The sequence below is a fragment of the Molothrus ater genome, chromosome 8 (assembly GCF_012460135.2).
Source record: "Molothrus ater isolate BHLD 08-10-18 breed brown headed cowbird chromosome 8, BPBGC_Mater_1.1, whole genome shotgun sequence".
NCBI classification, from domain to species: domain Eukaryota; kingdom Metazoa; phylum Chordata; class Aves; order Passeriformes; family Icteridae; genus Molothrus; species Molothrus ater.
This window is the reverse complement of record NC_050485.2, coordinates 21,902,139-21,919,488: the sequence shown is the minus strand read 5'-3', so window position 1 is coordinate 21,919,488 and position 17,350 is coordinate 21,902,139. Positions and strand designations below refer to the sequence as shown.

Here is a 17,350-nt window from a genome sequence, read left to right as displayed (position 1 = left end):
TGAGTGCTACACTCTTCCAGCTTGGCCAGCTGGTCTTCCAGCAGAGAAATCTTTCCCTGGAGAATCTCTATTCTCTCTTCCTAGTGTTCTTTCTCATGGAGGGCAGCATGTAGCTTGTTCTTCAGTTGTCCCTGTGACTGTGCCATGGCAGTTACTGTGTGACTGTGCACTGGAACAAATTGCCCAGAGAGGCTGTGGAGTGCCCCTCACAAGAGATATTCAGGAACCATCTGCATGCGATGCTGTGACATCTGCTCTAGGATGACCCTGCTTGAGCAGGGAGGCTGGAACAGATGACCCATAGGTCTGTTCCAACCTCACCTGTAGTGTGGGGCTGTTCCCCTTGCACTAGGTGCTGTACAGCAGCCTGGACCGTGGTTCTGCCACTCAGGGATGGGCAGGACACAACCAGAGCCTCAGCCAGCCACCACTGTCCACCCTTTATTAACCATTCATTGCACCCTGCCCAGTACACTTAGGGTCCTTGGAAGGCTGCTCGGCGCGGCCCAGCCGCTCAGCGCTGCTGCTTGGACCCTGAGCCCGTCCTGGCCCCGCAGTCACCCTCCAGCTTCTCCGCGATCCTACGGGCAAGAGGTGCGTGTTAGCGGCGTGGCCCGGCCGCACTTCCCCCGGTTGCCCCGCCTCCGAGACCCGTACCTACCGAAGGTGTTCGAAGCGCCGTAGCGCGGCCATCCCACCGCCGGGCTGGGCTGTTCGTCGTCGCCGAAGCCGCCGCAGGGCCCGCGCCATGCGCCGTTGGCCCGCGTACCGCCAGACGAGGCGGGCGCGCTCCTCGGGCCGCTCGGCCCCGCCGCTCCGGAACAGGCTCCGCAGCTCTCGCAGCCCCACGCCCTGGAAGATGTTGGCCGAGGCCCGCTTGCGGGCGCGGGCTGCGGGCGCCGCCCGTCCCGGAGAGTCGCTCACCACCGAGGCCGGAGTGCCCATGGCCCTGGCCGCTGCGGGCACCGAACAGTCGGCGTCAGGCTGCGGTCTCGCCGCCCGGTCCGGTCCGCCTCCCCCGGGATCCGGCGCGGATGCCCAGTGAGGAAGGGGGGGCGTCGGGTTAAGGGCGGTCCGGGATGCCGGGCAGGGGGCCAGCCGCACAGGCGTTGCCGCCCGGGAACGCGGGAGACGCCCCGGCTCGGGCCGGGGCACGCAAGTCCGGTCCCGCCCTGCCCGGGGCGCTGGGCCCCGCCGTGACCCACTTTCGCTCCGACGCTGCCCCGCACCCACCGGCCCCTCGCACAGACCTGGCGGTGGCGGCTCCGCCTGGTGTCCGCTGCGTTCCCGGACCCGCTTCGCGCCACCGCGCCGGGGTCCCGCCACAGCCGCGCGCCCCATTCATTCACCGCTGCGTGCCGGCCCCGCCCCCGCGAATCCCCGCCCGCCTCCCGCTGCCACGGCCAATCGGCGCCGAGGGGCGCGGCTGACCCGCTTCTCTAGGAGGCCACGTGGCAGATGACGTCACGGGCGGGGTGCGAGGCCTCGCCCCTGGGCGGGGCCCCGCCGCTCGGCACTCCGAAGGGAATCCCGGATGACGTAAGGGGAACCCCGGCGCGCGCCCCCCGCCGGCCGCCGCACGGGGTCCCGGTGCGCTGTCCCTGCGCCCCGCCGCCGGCATCGGTCGCCGTCTGCCACGTCCTCCTGCCGCCCCTCGCGCCCCGCGTTGTGGCCCGCCCTGGCCGCAGCGGGACGGGAGGGGCGCGGCGGCCCCTGCCCGACGGCGCATCCGCGGCGGCCCTCGGGTATCCGATGGGCTGGCGGGAGGTGCGGCGGGGCGCGGAGGCGGGGCGGAGAGGAGAGGAGAGAGGCCCCGCGCGGGGAGGACCTCTAAGTGCCAGATGTTTGGCAACAGCCAGGGAGGAAGTCGCTGCCGGGGCCCTGAGTCCCGCCCGAGCCGCGCCGGAGTAGGCAGGGCCGCGCCATGGCCCGCACGGCTCCCCCGACAGTGCCGCCGCCCCCGGGGCCGTCGGCCCGCGGCTCTCTCAGCCTCCATCGCGCCTTCCTGCGGAGCCCGCTGGGCCTGCTACGCCTGGGGCAGCTGGCTCTGGGCGCTGCCTTCTGGGTGACGGTAGCGGCTCATAAGTACGAGGGGGCGGCCCACTTCGCTCTGTTTGCCGCCGTCCTCGTCTGGCTCCTCACCCTGGCCCTCTTCGGGCTGAGCCTGCTGGGGCGCTGGGAGCTGGTGCCCTGGTTGGGCTCCCGCTGGCTCCTCACCAACCTGGTGCACGACCTGGCACTGGGTGTGGGGCTCTACGCAGCTGCCACCGGCATCATGGGTCACAAGGCCAAGCAGAGAAGCTTTTGCAACCTGCCGGGCTACAGCCAGCACTGCCTGTACAGTGCCTACCTGAGCGCCTCCATCTGTGGGGGCATCACTGCCTGCCTGTACCTCTTCTCCGGGCTCTACTGCTTGTTGCGGCGTTGCCAGGACCAGCGAGACATCATCTGACATCCCGTGCCACTTGGCTCCCCTTCTCAGCCGCAGACAGAACACAGCCTGTCTATGGGATGAAATGACCCTGCCACCCAATCCCCTCCTGGCTGACTGCACTGCAATTCCTCCAGAGACTCCTGCACAAACGGATGGACAGACAGAGGCCTTCGCCGAGCACAGGCTTCACCTGCAGAGCACCGAGACAGCATGAACACCCAGCCACTGCACAGGCCCTTCTCCCAGCCCTGGACAGACGTAGGCTACTGCAAGTGGAAGGACCCAAATGGAGAGCCCCTAAGAGGGATACCAATCTTTGGGAGCCCCCCTAGGACTCAAGCCAAAATCCCCTGGCCCTGGTCTTGCAGATGCTGCATGCTCAGGTGGGTGCTGACTTTTCCCTGGGGTAGAGGGGGGACTGGCCTGGGGGAGCTGAGCTGGGGGCAGCAGTGCCTAGCGGAGTTGGATGGGCATAAACCCCCCTGACCTGCTGGCAGCCCCATCTTGCCATTCCAGCTGCAAGGCGCCTCCACAATTCCCTAAGGGAGGCTCTGAACTTGGCTTCCCCAGCCTGGGCCCCTCCTTCTGTCTGGCCTGAAAACATCCTTTATCTTATTGGAGCCCCAAAGGGCTCAGCGCCTCCCTGCCCTGCACTCGAGGGGTGTAGAGATACCCAGTACTGCACAGCCAGATCCAGCATCACCCCAGTCCAGTTTGGAGACTGAGCAGGGCAGCAAGGCCTTCATTGCTGCACAGGGAGGGGAAGGACAAGGGGAGCTGTAACCTGTTCTGTGACCCTGGGCAGGGGGTAAATCCCTCAGCTGTGGAGTTTGTGCAGTCCTGGGATGGGGCCAGGTGCCCCAGAGGTTGAGGGGAGCCAGTCATGGGGTTGTTCTCTCCTCCTGCTGTCCCTGCAGAGAGGTTTGTGGCTCCAAGCGACCAGAGCCACTGAACCAGCCTTGGGGCCAGACTACTCCAAAAGGGACAGAAACAGCCTCGCTGATGGTTCTGGAGACCAGCCTGCGGCCCTGCCTGTCTCTGCCACACTTGGTTTATCATCCTGGAAAATCTTCATCTCTGGACTCTGTGGGACTGGGCCTGGAGACTGTGGTGAGGTGGAGGGGAAGGGTGAGCACTGCAGCATGGAAGTCTGTTCTGGCACTCTGGCCATGGGGGAGCTGGGGCCAGGCATTGTGGGAGCACAACCTATCTTGGAGAACAGAAGAGGAGAACACTGGCACTGGAGCCAGCCCAGCCCTGGACCAGCCTTCAGAACCCACCAGGTGCCAAGCCCTGACGATGCCATGTAGGGCTGACTAGAGAAATGGGCACCTAGAGACAGAATTTTTGGAGCAGTGCCACACTAGGACTGCTCTGCCACGAGCCCTCCTCACCCTGCCTGGAGGCAGGTCTCTATTGCTCCCGGTTCAAGGGAGGGTCTGCTCCATTCTCTGTGTAGACTTAGATCAGTGAGATGGGTGTCCCCAGCAGCTGGCCACAGCTGCCTGTTGCCTGGGGTTCCCTGGCACCTTTTTTGAGGTGTAGAGCAGCAGCCATGGTTCACCTGGGGCCTTGAAGGGGTCTGGGATTGGTACTGGGTCACCACTTCCATCATGATGTGCTGTCCCAGTGCATACCCCATCATGCCCCAGGCCATGTACCCCTTCCTTGGGCAGGACATGCTGTCTGTGCCCTGTGTCAAGGCTGGTCCCTGACACCACCTGCCCCTGCCTTACTCTGGTGCAGCCCTTGGCCCAGGCCGTCCAAAATGCCCTCAGTGCTTCTGCCACCACAAGTGCCTTCTGGCTTTCTGCAGCCCTGTCTGTCACACCAGCTCTATCCCCCCACAGCCTCCTTTCAGGTGCCAATGGATTCACCTTCCAAATAAAGCAATATTGGCGCTCACTGGGTATGTGGGGCTTTGTGTTGGAGCTGGGATCTGCTGGGTATGAGGTCTGAGCTGAGATCACACCCAGCTCTGTAGCCCTGCACCCTGGGGCCTCTCTGCTTGGAGTCTCTGGCCATAATCATGAAGTCGTGGGGTGCTCTGGGGTCACAGGGAGACTCCCTCATGCTGAGCCACTGCTCCTACTAGAGAGGCTTAAGCCTCTGCCCCTGGGGACAGGGGCTATCCCTGGCCCTGCTGCATGTCCAGAGACTGGGCACAGCCTGATGCTCGCATGGGGCTCTGGACAGAGCAGAGGGAGGCCAAGTGCCACGGCTTTGGTATGGGATGTACTGAGGACAGGATGTAGTTGCATTCCTAAGGGCTTCGTCACTCGTTGCTGAAAGGGCCCTCTGTCCCAGGGCCAGGGCACCATGGGCAGTCATGTACACACTGACTGCCCCTTGGTGGGTCAGGGGCCAATGGAGGGCTGCCTGCATCTCCCCAGCCTGGCCGCAGCTCTGGGACACACTCTTGGGACAGAGGTGAGTCTGGGACCTGGACCTGCAGCTGGAGTGTCACTGGGTCCCCAGCCTTGTGCCCATGGGACACATGCCCTGTTCATCAGAGGCTGCAGGCAGTCGGCAGCAGCACTGTACCCTCATTGTCCAAGAGCCAGCACAGGGTTATAACGAAGTTACAACTTTTGGCATCAGACAGAATCCAGGATCCCCAGAGCATCTCTGGGAGCCAGCATCCCTGGTCTACTGCAAGCACCTTTTAGGACGGCCCATGGTGCCCTGAGCAGTGCGAGCAGGGCTGCAGGCTGCTGGGCAGGACAGTGCCAGTGCACCCAGGGCTGGGCTGCATTGGGGGTATGGAGGGGCAGCGAATGAGCTGCCAGCCACGCTCAGGGCCTGTGGGGAACCTGCTGCTCCCCTCCAGGGATTCGGTGTGGGGCTGCTCCCCGGTCTCTCCTTGGGGAGAGGTGGCCCAGCAACCTCACGGGGACAAACCCACCGCGACCGTCACAGCTGGATGCAGGCCACGCCAAGACGCAGATTGGGACTGAGCCCTGGACCTGGATTAGACACGGATCAGTGCTCAGCCCTGGACTGGGACCGGATCCAGGCTGTGAGTGAGCCCTACACCACAGCAGACCCGAATCGGGACCGGGCCGGGTCCCGTGTCTAGACCGGGCTCACCGAGACTCCGCCCCGCGCCTCCCGCCCAGGGCGTGCCGGCGCGCAAGCCCCAGCAGGGCGGCGGGCACGCAGCGCGGGCGGAGCCGGGCGGGCCCGGAGCGCCGGGCGCGGCCCGTTCCCGTTCCCCGCGGGCGGGGCTCCCGGCGCGCCGCTCCCATTGGCCGCGCGGAGCTCACGGCGCGCCCGCCGCGTCACGGGAGCGCGCGGCGGTGTCGGCCGAGCGCGGCGGGGCCGCTCGATTCCCGCTCCCGGCCCGGTCCCGGTCCCGTCATGCAGGCGGTGGAGCGGGACGGGGCGGCAGGCGGCCCCGAAGGGGCGGCGGGAGCTGCTGAGGCCCCGCCGGAGCCGTCGCCTCCCAAGGCCGCCGCTGCTTTCGACCTGCTGGAGCTGGTGCGGAGCTACCGGCGCCTGGAGCTCTACCTGGAGCCGCTGCGGGACGCCGCCGACGGTGTCCGCTCCCTCCTCCGGTAGGTGCGGGCTGGGCCAGGATCGAGACCGGGACCGTGCCCGGGTCTCATATCCCTGGCCTTCCCCCTGTCGGCAGGTGGCAGCGGCCCGTGTGCTCTCTCCTGGTCTGCCTCGGCCTCAACTTCCTCCTGCTCACCCTCGGCCAAGGTGCGTCCCGGGGGTCGGGGCTGCTCCCGTTCCCGGACCCTCCGGGCTGACGCTGTCCCGCCTCTTCCAGCTGCCTGGTACTCGGTGCTCGCCCTGCTGGTGGCGGTGCCGGCCCTGCTGGGTTATCTGCAGGAGACGTGCCGGGCCCGGCCCTCGGAGCCGGAGCTGGTGCGCAGGAGGTACCACAGCATCCGCAGGGAGGATCTGCGCAAGGTGCAGCTCTCGCGGCAGGAGGCCATCGCCCAGGTCAAGAGCTTGTGAGTGCCTGGGGCCTCCCCAGCGCTGGGACTGTGGGGGCCTCTGCAGCCACAAAGGCTTCTTGGAGGCCGTGCGGTTTGGTTGCAGTTTGGCTGCAGTTTGGCTGCTGTAACTCACGTGAATGTGGGGAACGAGGGTGTGTGTTTGTGGTTTTTTTTGTGACTGTCTCATTCGCAGCCTGATCCAGCTGGAGGGGTTTCTGAACGGGATGTGCTGCAGCTGTGAGGCAGTGTACCGTGTGCTGTACTGGGAGAACCCCACTGTCTCTTCCCAGTGAGTAGTACTGGGTCAGGTACCCTGTGGTGGGCTTGGTGGGGAGAGGGGCTCAGCCAGGCCTGTGGTGCTGTGTTTGATTTGTTTGGTACTTGGAGAGAACAGATGGAACACCAGATGAAGGAAGGAGTTTGTGTGTGAGTTGCACTGACTTGACCACAGTATCCTGCTGTTTTCCACAGGTTTTATGGGGCGCTACTGGGCACTATCTGTGTCCTCTACCTGCTGCCCCTCTGCTGGGTCCTGGCCATCCTCAATAGCACCCTCTTTCTGGGCAACACCCAGTTCTACCAAGGTATGACACCTGGCTGGAAGTGCCCTGTGTGGGATGGGCTGGGGAAAGGCCCTCTGAAGCCAGGGATCCTTCCCTGGACCTCTCCCTCACATGAGCCCACTGTCCCATGTCAGGCTCTGCCATAGACCCTGAATCCCCATGAAGGCAATGATGCCCTAGGGGTGGTGCTCAGCAGCCCAGGGTGGGTGGTATGCTCCTGGGGCTCAGCTGTTGGAGGTGAGAGTCTCCCCTGATTTTTGTTCCAGCCCAGGTGCCATTTCCTTCTCTTCTCTGTGGTCTGGCAAACCAGGGTCTGTCAATGCAAGTTGTGTGTGAGCCTCTCCGTCTCTCTTGATCCCTGACCCTGCTCTTCAGGACTTCAAACACATTCAGTGCCTGTGGCAGTATATGACACAGGCTTGAAAACATGCCATTGGAAGGGAGAGGAGTCCTCTTCTGTGGCTCGTGTTGGAGGAGTGTTGGGTGTATCTGAGCTGTGATGTTGGCTCCTGCTGTTCCTTGTCCTGAGCTGAGCTGGGGCAGGTGGTGGTGGTGGGGGGCTTCCTTTCTCTCCTAACTTTGATGTGTGAACAGAGGAGTGTATCAATGCCCCACCTTGAACCTTGGAGATCAGGTCTTGCAGTTGGCCTTTGTGTGATGTGGCTGGGAGTAGGGAAATGCCACCCACACTCCAGCTGTATTTCCCTTTTTACCAGTGATAATGGAGCTCAAGGCCTCCATCGAGCAGTGTGTGGGCTCCAAACCCCTCGAGAGCACTCCAGAACCTGCTGAACCCCTGCCACCAGCTGCTGCCCCAGATCGGACCCCCACCCCCACCAGTGCAGAGGTGAGAGAGGGGCAGGGCTGGCAGTTGTGGGGTGGGAGCTGCAGAGTCAGCCCTTGGGTCTGACTGTGCCTGTGTCCCTCTACACACAAACTTCTCCCAGCTGCCAGCTTTGCTGGAAGCCTGTGAGCTACTTTTGAGTTACTGGGATGCTGCTCTGTGCCCTCGGGCTTGGCTCAGTCCTTTTGCCACATGTAAGGATGTGGTCTGAGGAGGCAGGGGCTCACCTCACGTTCTGACACTTGTGTCATTTGTGAGGCTGCATGGGGCCAGACCCATTGTCCTGGAACCTGCCCAGAAATGTGAGGCCACCTTTGAACAGAGGCAGGGGAACAGCAGGTTTAGCTTTGTGAATCTCTTGTAGGACCTTACCCCTGGCAGTGTGGAGGAAGCAGAGGAGGCAGAACCTGATGAAGAGTTCAAAGATGCAATTGAGGTTTGAGGCTGGTTGGGGTAGGGCAGCTGAGGTGGGAAAGGGACAAAGACCTTGTTGGGCAAACTGGGTGCTCAGAAAGAGTGACTGTGGGGCCGGGTGCCTCTGACTCTGTGTGTGCTCACTCTCCTCTCTGTCCCATGCTGCGGGAGAAGGAGAACCAGCTGCTGGTCATGGTGAGTACTGCCATGCCAGGGTGTGGGATCTCCTCCCAGCTGGAGCTTTGCCTGGTTTGCTGGTGGCTTGTAGAAATGCCAGGTGCAGCACCGGCTTGTTGGGTGCCTGCCTCTGGCGTGGGCTGCCCTGCAGCCCGCAGTGTGCCCCCAGCCTCCCTGCTGTGCTCAGCTGGCTCTGCTCTCTGCAGGAGGATGATGAGAGCTCTCAGTGCTCAGCAGATTTTGACCTCAGCCTCCCAGACAATGGTTTTATGAGCAAAAATGAGGTGATCCGCAGCAAGGTGTCCCGCCTGACCGAGCGCCTGCGCAAGCGCTACCCCAGCAACAACTTTGGTGAGTTTGGGAGCAGGTGCTGCTGGGGAGCTCAGCAGCCTGGGGTCTGTGCTGCTTCCAGTGATGACCAGAGGACTGGGAGAGGGTGTGTGGTGCTTGCTAGGCTGTGCTGACACCTCCAGTGACCTTTTCCACTCTGTGGAGAACAGTCCCAGCACTCCGAGGAAGGGCAAGGATGGAAGGTGCAGCAGTGTCACCTCTGAGCTGAGCCTTTACAACAGCTGTAGATGTTCTTGTGCCACTTGCAGCCCCAGGCAGCAGAGCCCTGCCTGACCTCTGGTCTCTTTCTTTCAGGGAACTGCACGGGCTGTGCTGCCACCTTCTCTGTGCTCAAGAAGAGGGTGAGTCTTCAGCTTCTGCCCCAGCTTGCTGTCTGCACCTGGGGCGGAGGTGTTGCTCATGTCTGGCTTGCCCCAGCTTTCTCCAGCAGCTCAGGTGTCTGGCCTCGGTCACAGCCCAAATGACCTCAGCTAAATGCTGGGTGTTGTCACATGCCTAGTGGCACCAGGGATCCCTTGTGTTGTACAGCATTTGTCCATTTACTCCTTTGGAAGGTGCCTCAGGCCAAACCCATGTGTTATTGTAGAAGGTACCTGCTCTGTGCCCTGGTTTAGTCCATTTCCTGTGGCCTTTGTGGTGAAGTAGAGCATGGGTCTGCTGGTGGGAATGACCTGTTGCCTTATCTGAGCCGTGTGTGCAATGCTTGGCACACAGTCTGTGGGCAGTTCTCAGAAGGAGGTATAGACTTTTGACCCCTTTCACTTATTCCTGGGTTAGTCTGATACCACGTCTGGGTCTCACCTCCATCTTTCTCTACAGCGGAGCTGCAGTAACTGTGGGAACAGCTTCTGCTCCAGGTGTTGTTCCTTCAAAGTCCCCAAGGCTGTGATGGGAGCCACGGGTGAGTTGAAAGGTGGAGGGAAGAGCTTCTGCTTCCCCCTGTTCTGTGTGCCCAGGCATTTGCCCCAGCCCTCGTGGGGAGGGTAGACAGGACGTGCCCATCACAGCCTGGCTCGGGACAGAGCAGTGATGAATTTGCAGCTCTTGAAGCAGCTCTGTGGCTGGGGTCCCTAGCCCATGGTGGGAAAGGGGGATCTGACATTTGCTTTCCTTTCCAGCCCCGGAGGCTCAGAAGGAGACGGTGTTTGTGTGCGCACTCTGCAACCAGGTGCTCATCAAGTGATGAAACAGGCCCAGCCAGCTCTTGTGTCCTGCACTGCCTGACACCTGGGACAGCAGGCAGGCACCCTTGCCACTGGGAGCCTGGAGTGTTTGGATTCCAGCATGGCATTCCCCTGCCAGAGGACGCTTGCACTTGTGCTCCTCCTGCCAGCGCCAGGCTGGATGGACCAGCCTTCCTTGCCATGCACCAGCTGGGTCACTGTGGTGGAGCACTGCCCACGGCCGTGCCCCATCCCTGCAGCTGCTCCAAGCCTTGGGTGCTCTCTGGCACTTGCTGTGCCCTGCCACGTGCTTGCCCAGGCCCTTTGGCCTGGCTCAGTGATGGAAGAGCCATCCTTCCTACTTGTGGTCCTGCCTTCCCCTCTTGGCTGGGGCAGAACAACCTCAGGACTCTGTCCCTACCTTTCCCAGCACTGTGCTATAAGTGACTGTATTTTTGGGATCAATTCAGAGCTCCTCCTGCATCCCTTGGGGTCTAGACTGGCTCAGCTGAGACTCTGCTAGCCACTCCTGTGCTCCTCACCCTCACAGCCTGCAGGTTTAGTCTTTTACCCCCGAATTTGGCTGTAACCCGAGGAGGAAAGAGAATGAGTTTGGATTGGGCTGTGTGGCTGGGTCTCCAGTGTGACAAAAGGCAGGAGTTGGTGCTGCTCTGTGCACTTAGTGACTGCTGCTTTCTACTACAGATTAATATATAAATGCATATAGAGAATGATCAATAAATCTCTTGTCCTCAGCTGGCTCTTGTGTCATACCAGTAAAAGCTGTCCCAGGCCCAGGTCACTCTGACACCTCTGTGGCTTTGGCCCTGCTATCCTGCAGGTGCTCCTGGACAAATGGTGTTCTGTGCCACCAGCTCTCCACGCTTTACTGGAATTCCCATCTTCTGTCCTGCTGTAGCCTTGTTTGCCCCCTGCTCAGAGCTGTGTGCAGCTGCCTGTCAGCTGTGCCAGGGCTGGATCCTGCTGGGCTGGAGCCAGGGAGCACCTCAGCTCTGACAGGAGCTACTGAGCTTCCTCTGCCTCCCGTGGCTGCTCCTTCCCCTGCCCTCCCCGGGTGCTGGTCCCACCAGCTGCCTGTGTGCACAAGGATGACCTTTCCTTGTGTGAACAGCAAAGCCCCCAGCTATCCCAGGAATGTGACCCTGGCTGCTGTGCAGCTGGGAACAGCCGTGGCCTGGGTCCCTGCCAGCCAGCTGCAGCTTCCCCCAAGCCAGGGCGTCTGGGGGGTCGGTGCCCACCAGGCTGTGACACCCACTAGTCTGAGAAGTTGCTGGAACCCAGACCCTGCTGCAAGCTCCACATCCTACCAGTGTGGGAGCTCCAGTGTGGCAGGCAGCCTCAACACTTAGCTTGGCTGTGGGCTCATAAACTCCTTTGCATGGAAATTTGGAGAAAATCTGGACTTGGCATTTGATCATGAAGGTGTCTGGCTTGTGCTGGGTGTGCAGGGGAGTGGTGTGCAGAGGGCTGAGCAGTGGGGGCAGTGGAGCAGCTGTAACATTGGGAAGGGGGCTGTGTAGCACCACAAGAGCTGTGGGTGTGTTTGTGAGGGTGTCTGCAATGGGATATTACTGGGCTGTGAGGGACTGTGAGGGGTCAGCTTGATGAGACAGCTGACAGTGGGAGGCAGAGGAGCCACTCATTTTCTAGAGAAAACACTTGGAGCAGTGAGCACTATGGCCATGTATGTCTGAACACTCTCTGGGAAGATGCTAATGACACAGAATACAGAGGGCTACAGATAAACTTAGGCTGTGGGAGATGGGGTTTTATTTATGCTTTTTAAGTTTTGCAATAAAATGTAATTGACAGTGTTTATTCCTATGAAAGTGTGCTCACAGTCAAGCTCTGAACAAACCTATAATTTTGAATTTTTTCCCCCTTTTTATTTTTCCTCAGGGACGAGTGCCCATTTCTGGTGAAAGGCTGGGGCAGGGGCTGGTTGCCCCATGGTCCTGGCTGGCTGTGGGGCCAGAGTGGGAGATTTGGGGCTCTGGAGGCTGACCAGTGGGGCCAAGGCCATGCCCAAGGAGGGCAGGGAGAGGTCAGCCCAGAGCAGGCAGGTGCACAGTGCTCTTGTCAGCCAGAAGAGGGTGGGTGCAGACATCCTGCAGTCTCAATTTCCTTCTTGTCCCAGGAGCTCCCTGAGGCTGGTCAGCTCTGAAGAGAAGGCAGTGTCAGGCAGGCAGGCACTGGGGGAATGTCCTGGCAGCACCTTGGGCCCCCTCACCCTTTGGGATGGGTGGATACCAGTGTGCCCTGCAGGAATGATGGGGTCCCTCAAGAAGCCCCCTGCCAGCTGGGACTGGGGGGGGCAACTGGGGGAGTCCAGCTGAGCTAAGGCACAGCCCCTGCTGCCCTCAGGGCTGGGATGAGGGCTGCCCTGCTCCTTGGGCTTTTGGGAAGGTGCCAGCTTGTGCAGGTGGGTGGCCTTAGGAATCATTCTGGAGGAGGCTGGAGGCTGTGGCATGGGACGGTCTGGCAGCCGAGCAGGGCTGGCAGGGAGCTGCAGAGAGGACTTTCAGATGGTATGGTGTGGGGAGGACGGGGTTGGAGGCTGCCTGGTCCAGTATCTGCCCCCTTTGATGCTCAGTGCCAGGCTTCTCACAAGTGCTGTGAGCTCTCAGACCATGGATTTATCCCCTGGGGTGACAAAGGAAGAAACTTCCCTGGCAAACCACAGCTAAACCCAGCTGTGAGGCTCCAGCAGCAGTGATGGCCCTGTCTCCCCATCCTACTCATCTCAATGCCCTCCCAGGCTCCCTGGAGTGGCAGGGGTGCCTGAGTCTCCAGGGATGCCTGTGGCCACCAGGAATCACATCCCTTGGCTTGGCTGGACTGCCCAGGCTCAGGCTCTGGGCACAGCACCTGGAGTGGGGCTAGAGCCAGATCCTGAGGTGACCTCTCTCCCTCAGGCTGCCTCACTCGTGGGCAGGACTGGGACCCCCCTCCCAATCTTCTGGGGTGCCTGAGGGAGCCCCAAGGGGCTCATACCCATGAGCTGCAGTGAGTGGCACACAGACTTCTCCGAGCTGGAATAATTTACTGTGGTGTTGGTGGGCGAGGGGTGCGTGGCTGGGTCACAGCAGGGTGTGTGCAAGGGATGCAGCAGGGCTGCTCTGGGGCACTTGGAGGTGTGAGCCCTGTGCTATGGGGAGTGGGGGAGCCCAGGAAGGGTTTGTGCAGCTCTGGCCACTCGGTCTGGAGGGAGTCAGTCAGTGGGAACAGAGGGGCAAGAGGGACCTGCCTGGGCCGGATCTCTGGAAGGTGAGATAATCAGGGGCTGGATGTGAGCTCCAGGTGAGGGGATGGGATGTTTTGGTGAGCTGGAACAGGGACTGGGGGGGCTGAGGGTCTGTGGCATGTCATGACGGAGCTGGGCAAAGGACATGGCTGCAGGGGAGGGGTCCCAGGTGTAGCCAAGGAGGCCAAGCAAGGATCCTAAATGAAAGCAAGGGTCTCTGGGCTTCTGGGTGGGGAACCTGGGAGTAGACAAGGGTGTCCAGTACAGACCGGGGCTCACGAGCATGCAGAACAAGGGTCCTGGGTCCAGACTAAGGTCCTGGACAGGGGTGAGGGTCCTGGGAGCAGAACAGGGATCCCAGGGGTGCAGAGTAGGGGTCTCGGGAGGAGGCAGGTGTCCTGGCTGTGGATCAGGGCTCCCACAAATGCAGCAGGGAATCCTGCAGGTGCACAGCTGGGTTCTGGGGCACAGCCAAGGGCCTGAGGTGAGCAGGGCTGAGGTCCTGGGGTGCAGCCAGAGAAGCCAGGGGTGGGATGTTAGGCCAGTGCAGGAGTTCTGGGAAAGGGCAGGGTGGGCAAAAAGCCCTAGTGCTGCCCAGCCCCATAGAGCAGGGGGTGGTAGAGCGGGCAGGGGTAGGAGAACATGAACTTGACTGCAAACTTCATCTCCTTGTTGTGCTTCTGCCAGGGGTAGATGGCCAGGAGGAGCAGGCGGCCGCCCACCTTGCGGCCCATGACCAGGAAGCTGCCACTGAGGCTGTCGAGCTGGGGGCAGGGGCAGGTACCCGCGTTCCTCATGTGCAGCACCATCTTCTTGGTGTCCTTGCGCTTCAGCGGGCCCAGTTTCAGCACCTTCTTCTTCTGGGCAGCCACCAGCCGGCGCTCCCCGTTCTCCTCCGTCACCTCCTTGATGCGCATTTTCACCACTGTGTGGGGCAGCGGGGCACGGTTGGGGGAGGGAGGGAGGGAGCACGGCTGGGTGCTGGGGAGGGGAGGGCCTGGGCCGGGCACCTGGGCAGGACAGGGTGCAGCCCATCCCTGGGTTGGGTCTCTGGGGAAGTTACTGGGTGAGGAGGGGAAAGGGGTTTGGGGAGGGTCCAGCAGACACCCCCAGTGACCCTCCCAGATGTCTTCTCCCCTATCCCCCACCAATGTCTTCTCGTGTGGTGCACCCATCCCAGGCATGAAGGGTCCAAGGGAATGGCTCAGGGGTCTCCCAGGGGCTGTCCCCATACAACCCCACCCTCTGGCCAACTCCCACCCCAGCTGCCAGACCTAGGGGAGGCAAAGCCTTGTCCAGGGGGGCTGGTAAGGGGACCCCAGCACTCACCAAAGTCACTGGAGCACATCTGCTCCATCATGCCATCCGCCTTGTGCTCCATCTCACACTGGGTGCAGATCTTGGACACTGTGGTGAGAGACCAGTTAGTGTCACAGCTTCGTGCTGCTGGTACTTGTCACCAGGGCCAGCTCCTCGGGGACATGCTTGGGAGAGCCCCAGCAGCTCCTCTGCTCCCTAGGTAGCTGTGCTGGGGTGATGCAGAGAGGCACAGAGCACCTTGCTGGCCAGGGTCACCCCCCAGGAGGGGAGGAGATATGGGGACACCCACCCATCAGATGCTGGCACTTTGAAGCACTGCAACAGTGAGAGTGGTCCCAGCCTAAGGCTGTCACAGCCCTGACCCTGAGCCTAGGCTGCCTTTAGGTGATGTTCCCTCTCCTGGCTGAGGGGACAGCCACCCTGTAGCAGCAGTGTGGGGCTGACACCGCAGGTGCAGCATGCTCTCTCCTGCTGACATGGGACCCAGTGGCGGCAGAGGGACACAGCACTGCGGTGGATCGGCCAGCAGCTCCCACCTCATCCCGTGTTCTTCCTCATCCCGGGACAGCTCTATGCAGGCAGCTGGGAGCACAGTGCTACTGGGCAATAGTGCCCAGACAAAGCTGATCCTGTGCCCCCTCCTGCCCTGTTACACGCAGAGTCCTTGGCCAGCACTGGTGTCCTGGGCTGTGCTCTGAGGGGCGAAGGGACACCTGTGCAGGGGCTCCACATGCATTCCCAGCCCACTACAGTATCCTTCCCACTTACCTGGGGGCGGCGTGGCTTTGCTGTTCCCAAACTGGACGGCGATGCAGAGCTCGTGGTCAGAGGGGAACTTGCCACAGTGCAGCATCTCAGGCCAGGGGAAGCCGTAGGACTCCATGACGGGGGCACAGGAGTCCCGTACCACCTCGCAGAGGGAGCGGCAGGGATACACGGGCCGGTCAAGGCACACGGGGGCGAAGAGGGAGCAGAGGAAGAGCTGGGTGTCGGTGTGGCACTGCTTGGCGAGCAGGGGCACCCAGCTGCCGGCCTGCTGCTTGGCTTCGGCCATGGTCTCGTGCTCCAGCAGGTTGGGCAGCCGCATGCGCTTGTAGCCCACGTCGCGGCAGAGCTGCATGTCGGCCGGGATGTCGAGGCACTGCGGCTCCCGCCCGTAGAAGCGCCCGTGGGGCAGGCTCTCGGGCTGCCAGCCGTAGTAGTCGTAGTGCTGCCCGCCGCCCAGGGACCCTGCCAGCACCAGCGACAGGGCCAGCAGCGCCGTGCCCCGGGAGCGCGGGTGGGTGCCCGCCTGCGGCATCGCCGCTGCGCGCCCGCCGCTGCCGGCCGCGGCTGCCGAGCGGGACGGGAGCGTGTCTCGGCACCCTGCCTGCTCCCTTAGCGCCTCCCACGCCCGCTGCCCTTTCTAAGGAGGTTGGAGACCTCGCCGGCAGCCAATCTGCTCTGCCTGCCGGGCCCCCCGGGGCTGGCCCCCGGCTCCCCCTAGCCTGCCCGCACCGCTGCCACCTCCCTCCCTCCCTCCCTCCCTCCCTCCTTCCCTCCTTGGCACATGGTGCTCCAGTGCCCCTCGCCCTCCCAGGAAGCCTCCCTGCATGCACCCCCCCAGCCCACTCTGCTCTGTGTGCCCCCTGGGTGATGCTTTCTAGAAGGGCTGGCTTGCCTGTCCATGGCGAGGTGTTGTGGCCACAAGTTGTCCCCATTATTCATATCAGTCGTGCTGCCCCCATCCCACCTGGCACCCCAGTGGCATGTTCTGCCATGGGGCAGGGGATCCTGCTTCCTACCCTGTGCCACACTACTCCCCACTCTTTTCTCCCAAGACAATATGCGTGGGGTGCTGGGGTTTAAGGAAGAGGACACCCCAGAAGCTTCATGCTGCAGCCCTGGGAGGACTCCTGTACCCCGATGCCAGGTGTGCCATCAATGAGGCAGTGCAATGGGCATGGGGTCCTTATTCTCATGGATGGTTCTGCCAGCATGTACCTTGGGCAGTGCATGGTCTGCTGGCACAGGATAGCTGGGATTACACCTTCCAGCAAAGGGCCTGCACCCAGGCTCTGCCAGTGCTCAGGGTGTGGGCAAAGCTAGAGCCCAAATGACATGAGGGTCCTGCCCAGATGACATTCCCCCATTCCCTTGGAGATGAGGGGTGCAAGGCTTAAGACCCTATTAGAAACCCATTTGTCTGCAGGGGTTATCTGGGCCACCCCTCCCTTTCCCATGATCGATGCCCCTGCCTGGCCAGCGGGCTTTGGGCTGCCGCTGGCCCCTGCCCACCGGATAAGGCAGCTCTGTTAATGGGCTGAGAGAGCAAACAGTCCAGTGCAGGCAGTGATAGCAGCTGCTCTTTGCCCTGGGCTGGGGGCAGGGACTGTCCCCCCAGCCCTGCTGGGGTACTGCTTTGGGACAATGCTGGGAACCTCAGCTGCACAACTTGCCCTTCCCTGTAGCCTGCCCACCCTGCCCATGCCCTCTGTGCTCAGCAGCCGTCACTGCATCACCCAGTGCTGCTTGCTTCCAGCCCGAGGGTGGGCTGGGTTCATCCCACCCAGCCCGGAGATGGCACCATTAATGTGTAACTGCCGGGGAGCCCGATAAGATACAGCAGCCTCTTATCAGGGCTGCCTGGTAGCAGGAGGGAGGGTGATCGAGGCATCAGGCTGTCACGGCAGGAGTAAGATTGTCTGGAGATAAATGCTGATAGAAAATAGCTAATCCGTGATGGATGGGCTTGGGCAGGGTGTAATTGCCATGGGAGCTGGGCTGGGAAGGGGCTGGTGAGGCCTGGGAGCAGAGGCAGAGGGAGGCCGGGTGTGCAGGGTGGAGCTGCCAGAGTGCTGATACTGAGCACAGTCGTGGGTGTGCCATGTCC

At 61.9% G+C, this 17,350-nt stretch overlaps 4 protein-coding genes across 6 annotated transcripts; 2 read left to right on the top strand and 2 right to left on the bottom strand.

Moving 5' to 3' along the window:
- Window positions 1–428: 428 nt before the first annotated feature.
- AVPI1 (arginine vasopressin induced 1) lies at window positions 429–1,414 on the bottom strand. Of its 2 annotated transcripts, XM_036385832.1 has the most exons (3): window positions 1,251–1,412; window positions 662–956; window positions 429–581 (listed from the first exon to the last, which is right to left on the bottom strand). In XM_036385832.1, the coding sequence occupies exons 1-3, from the start codon at window positions 1,339–1,341 to the stop codon at window positions 515–517; spliced, it is 453 nt and encodes a 150-aa protein (XP_036241725.1). In that variant the 5' UTR covers window positions 1,342–1,412; the 3' UTR covers window positions 429–514. The 2 variants fall into 2 exon arrangements, with proteins under 2 accessions (XP_036241725.1, XP_036241724.1); XM_036385831.1 differs by having other exon boundaries at window positions 662–1,414.
- Window positions 544–4,339, top strand: MARVELD1 (MARVEL domain containing 1). Its single transcript, XM_036385834.2, has one exon. The coding sequence runs from the start codon at window positions 1,925–1,927 to the stop codon at window positions 2,450–2,452; it is 528 nt and encodes a 175-aa protein (XP_036241727.1). The 5' UTR covers window positions 544–1,924; the 3' UTR covers window positions 2,453–4,339.
- Window positions 4,340–5,774: 1,435 nt separating this feature from the next.
- Window positions 5,775–10,648, top strand: ZFYVE27 (zinc finger FYVE-type containing 27). Of its 2 annotated transcripts, XM_036385974.2 has the most exons (12): window positions 5,775–5,991; window positions 6,069–6,139; window positions 6,210–6,396; window positions 6,575–6,670; window positions 6,853–6,965; window positions 7,661–7,791; window positions 8,153–8,224; window positions 8,377–8,397; window positions 8,586–8,730; window positions 9,025–9,071; window positions 9,550–9,631; window positions 9,849–10,648. In XM_036385974.2, exons 1-12 carry the CDS (start codon window positions 5,795–5,797, stop codon window positions 9,911–9,913), a joined length of 1,227 nt encoding a protein of 408 aa, XP_036241867.1. In that variant the 5' UTR covers window positions 5,775–5,794; the 3' UTR covers window positions 9,914–10,648. The 2 variants fall into 2 exon arrangements, with proteins under 2 accessions (XP_036241867.1, XP_036241868.1); XM_036385975.2 differs by lacking the exon at window positions 8,377–8,397.
- A 1,973-nt stretch (window positions 10,649–12,621) lies between these two features.
- On the bottom strand, window positions 12,622–15,778 carry SFRP5 (secreted frizzled related protein 5). The gene is made up of 3 exons (XM_036385727.2): window positions 15,247–15,778; window positions 14,488–14,565; window positions 12,622–14,083 (listed from the first exon to the last, which is right to left on the bottom strand). The coding sequence occupies exons 1-3, from the start codon at window positions 15,776–15,778 to the stop codon at window positions 13,743–13,745; spliced, it is 951 nt and encodes a 316-aa protein (XP_036241620.1). The 3' UTR covers window positions 12,622–13,742.
- Window positions 15,779–17,350: the final 1,572 nt, after the last annotated feature.

What these genes read in the sequence shown, in the direction of transcription:
- MARVELD1 (XM_036385834.2), top strand. Translation starts at nt 1,925, where the DNA reads ATGGCCCGCACGGCTCCCCCGACAGTGCCGCCGCCCCCGGGGCCGTCG.
- SFRP5 (XM_036385727.2), bottom strand. Translation starts at nt 15,778, where the DNA reads ATGCCGCAGGCGGGCACCCACCCGCGCTCCCGGGGCACGGCGCTGCTG. An exon ending in CAAAGCCACGCCGCCCCCAG is followed by an intron (nt 14,566 to 15,246) that starts GTAAGTGGGAAG and finishes CTCTCACCACAG; the next exon opens with TGTCCAAGATCTGCACCCAG. An exon ending in GATGTGCTCCAGTGACTTTG is followed by an intron (nt 14,084 to 14,487) that starts GTGAGTGCTGGG and finishes TGCCCCACACAG; the next exon opens with TGGTGAAAATGCGCATCAAG.
- AVPI1 (XM_036385831.1), bottom strand. Translation starts at nt 1,341, where the DNA reads ATGGGGCGCGCGGCTGTGGCGGGACCCCGGCGCGGTGGCGCGAAGCGG. An exon ending in CGGCGCTTCGAACACCTTCG is followed by an intron (nt 582 to 661) that starts GTAGGTACGGGT and finishes TCTTGCCCGTAG; the next exon opens with GATCGCGGAGAAGCTGGAGG.
- ZFYVE27 (XM_036385974.2), top strand. Translation starts at nt 5,795, where the DNA reads ATGCAGGCGGTGGAGCGGGACGGGGCGGCAGGCGGCCCCGAAGGGGCG. An exon ending in ATCGCCCAGGTCAAGAGCTT is followed by an intron (nt 6,397 to 6,574) that starts GTGAGTGCCTGG and finishes TCTCATTCGCAG; the next exon opens with CCTGATCCAGCTGGAGGGGT. An exon ending in AGAACCAGCTGCTGGTCATG is followed by an intron (nt 8,398 to 8,585) that starts GTGAGTACTGCC and finishes TGCTCTCTGCAG; the next exon opens with GAGGATGATGAGAGCTCTCA.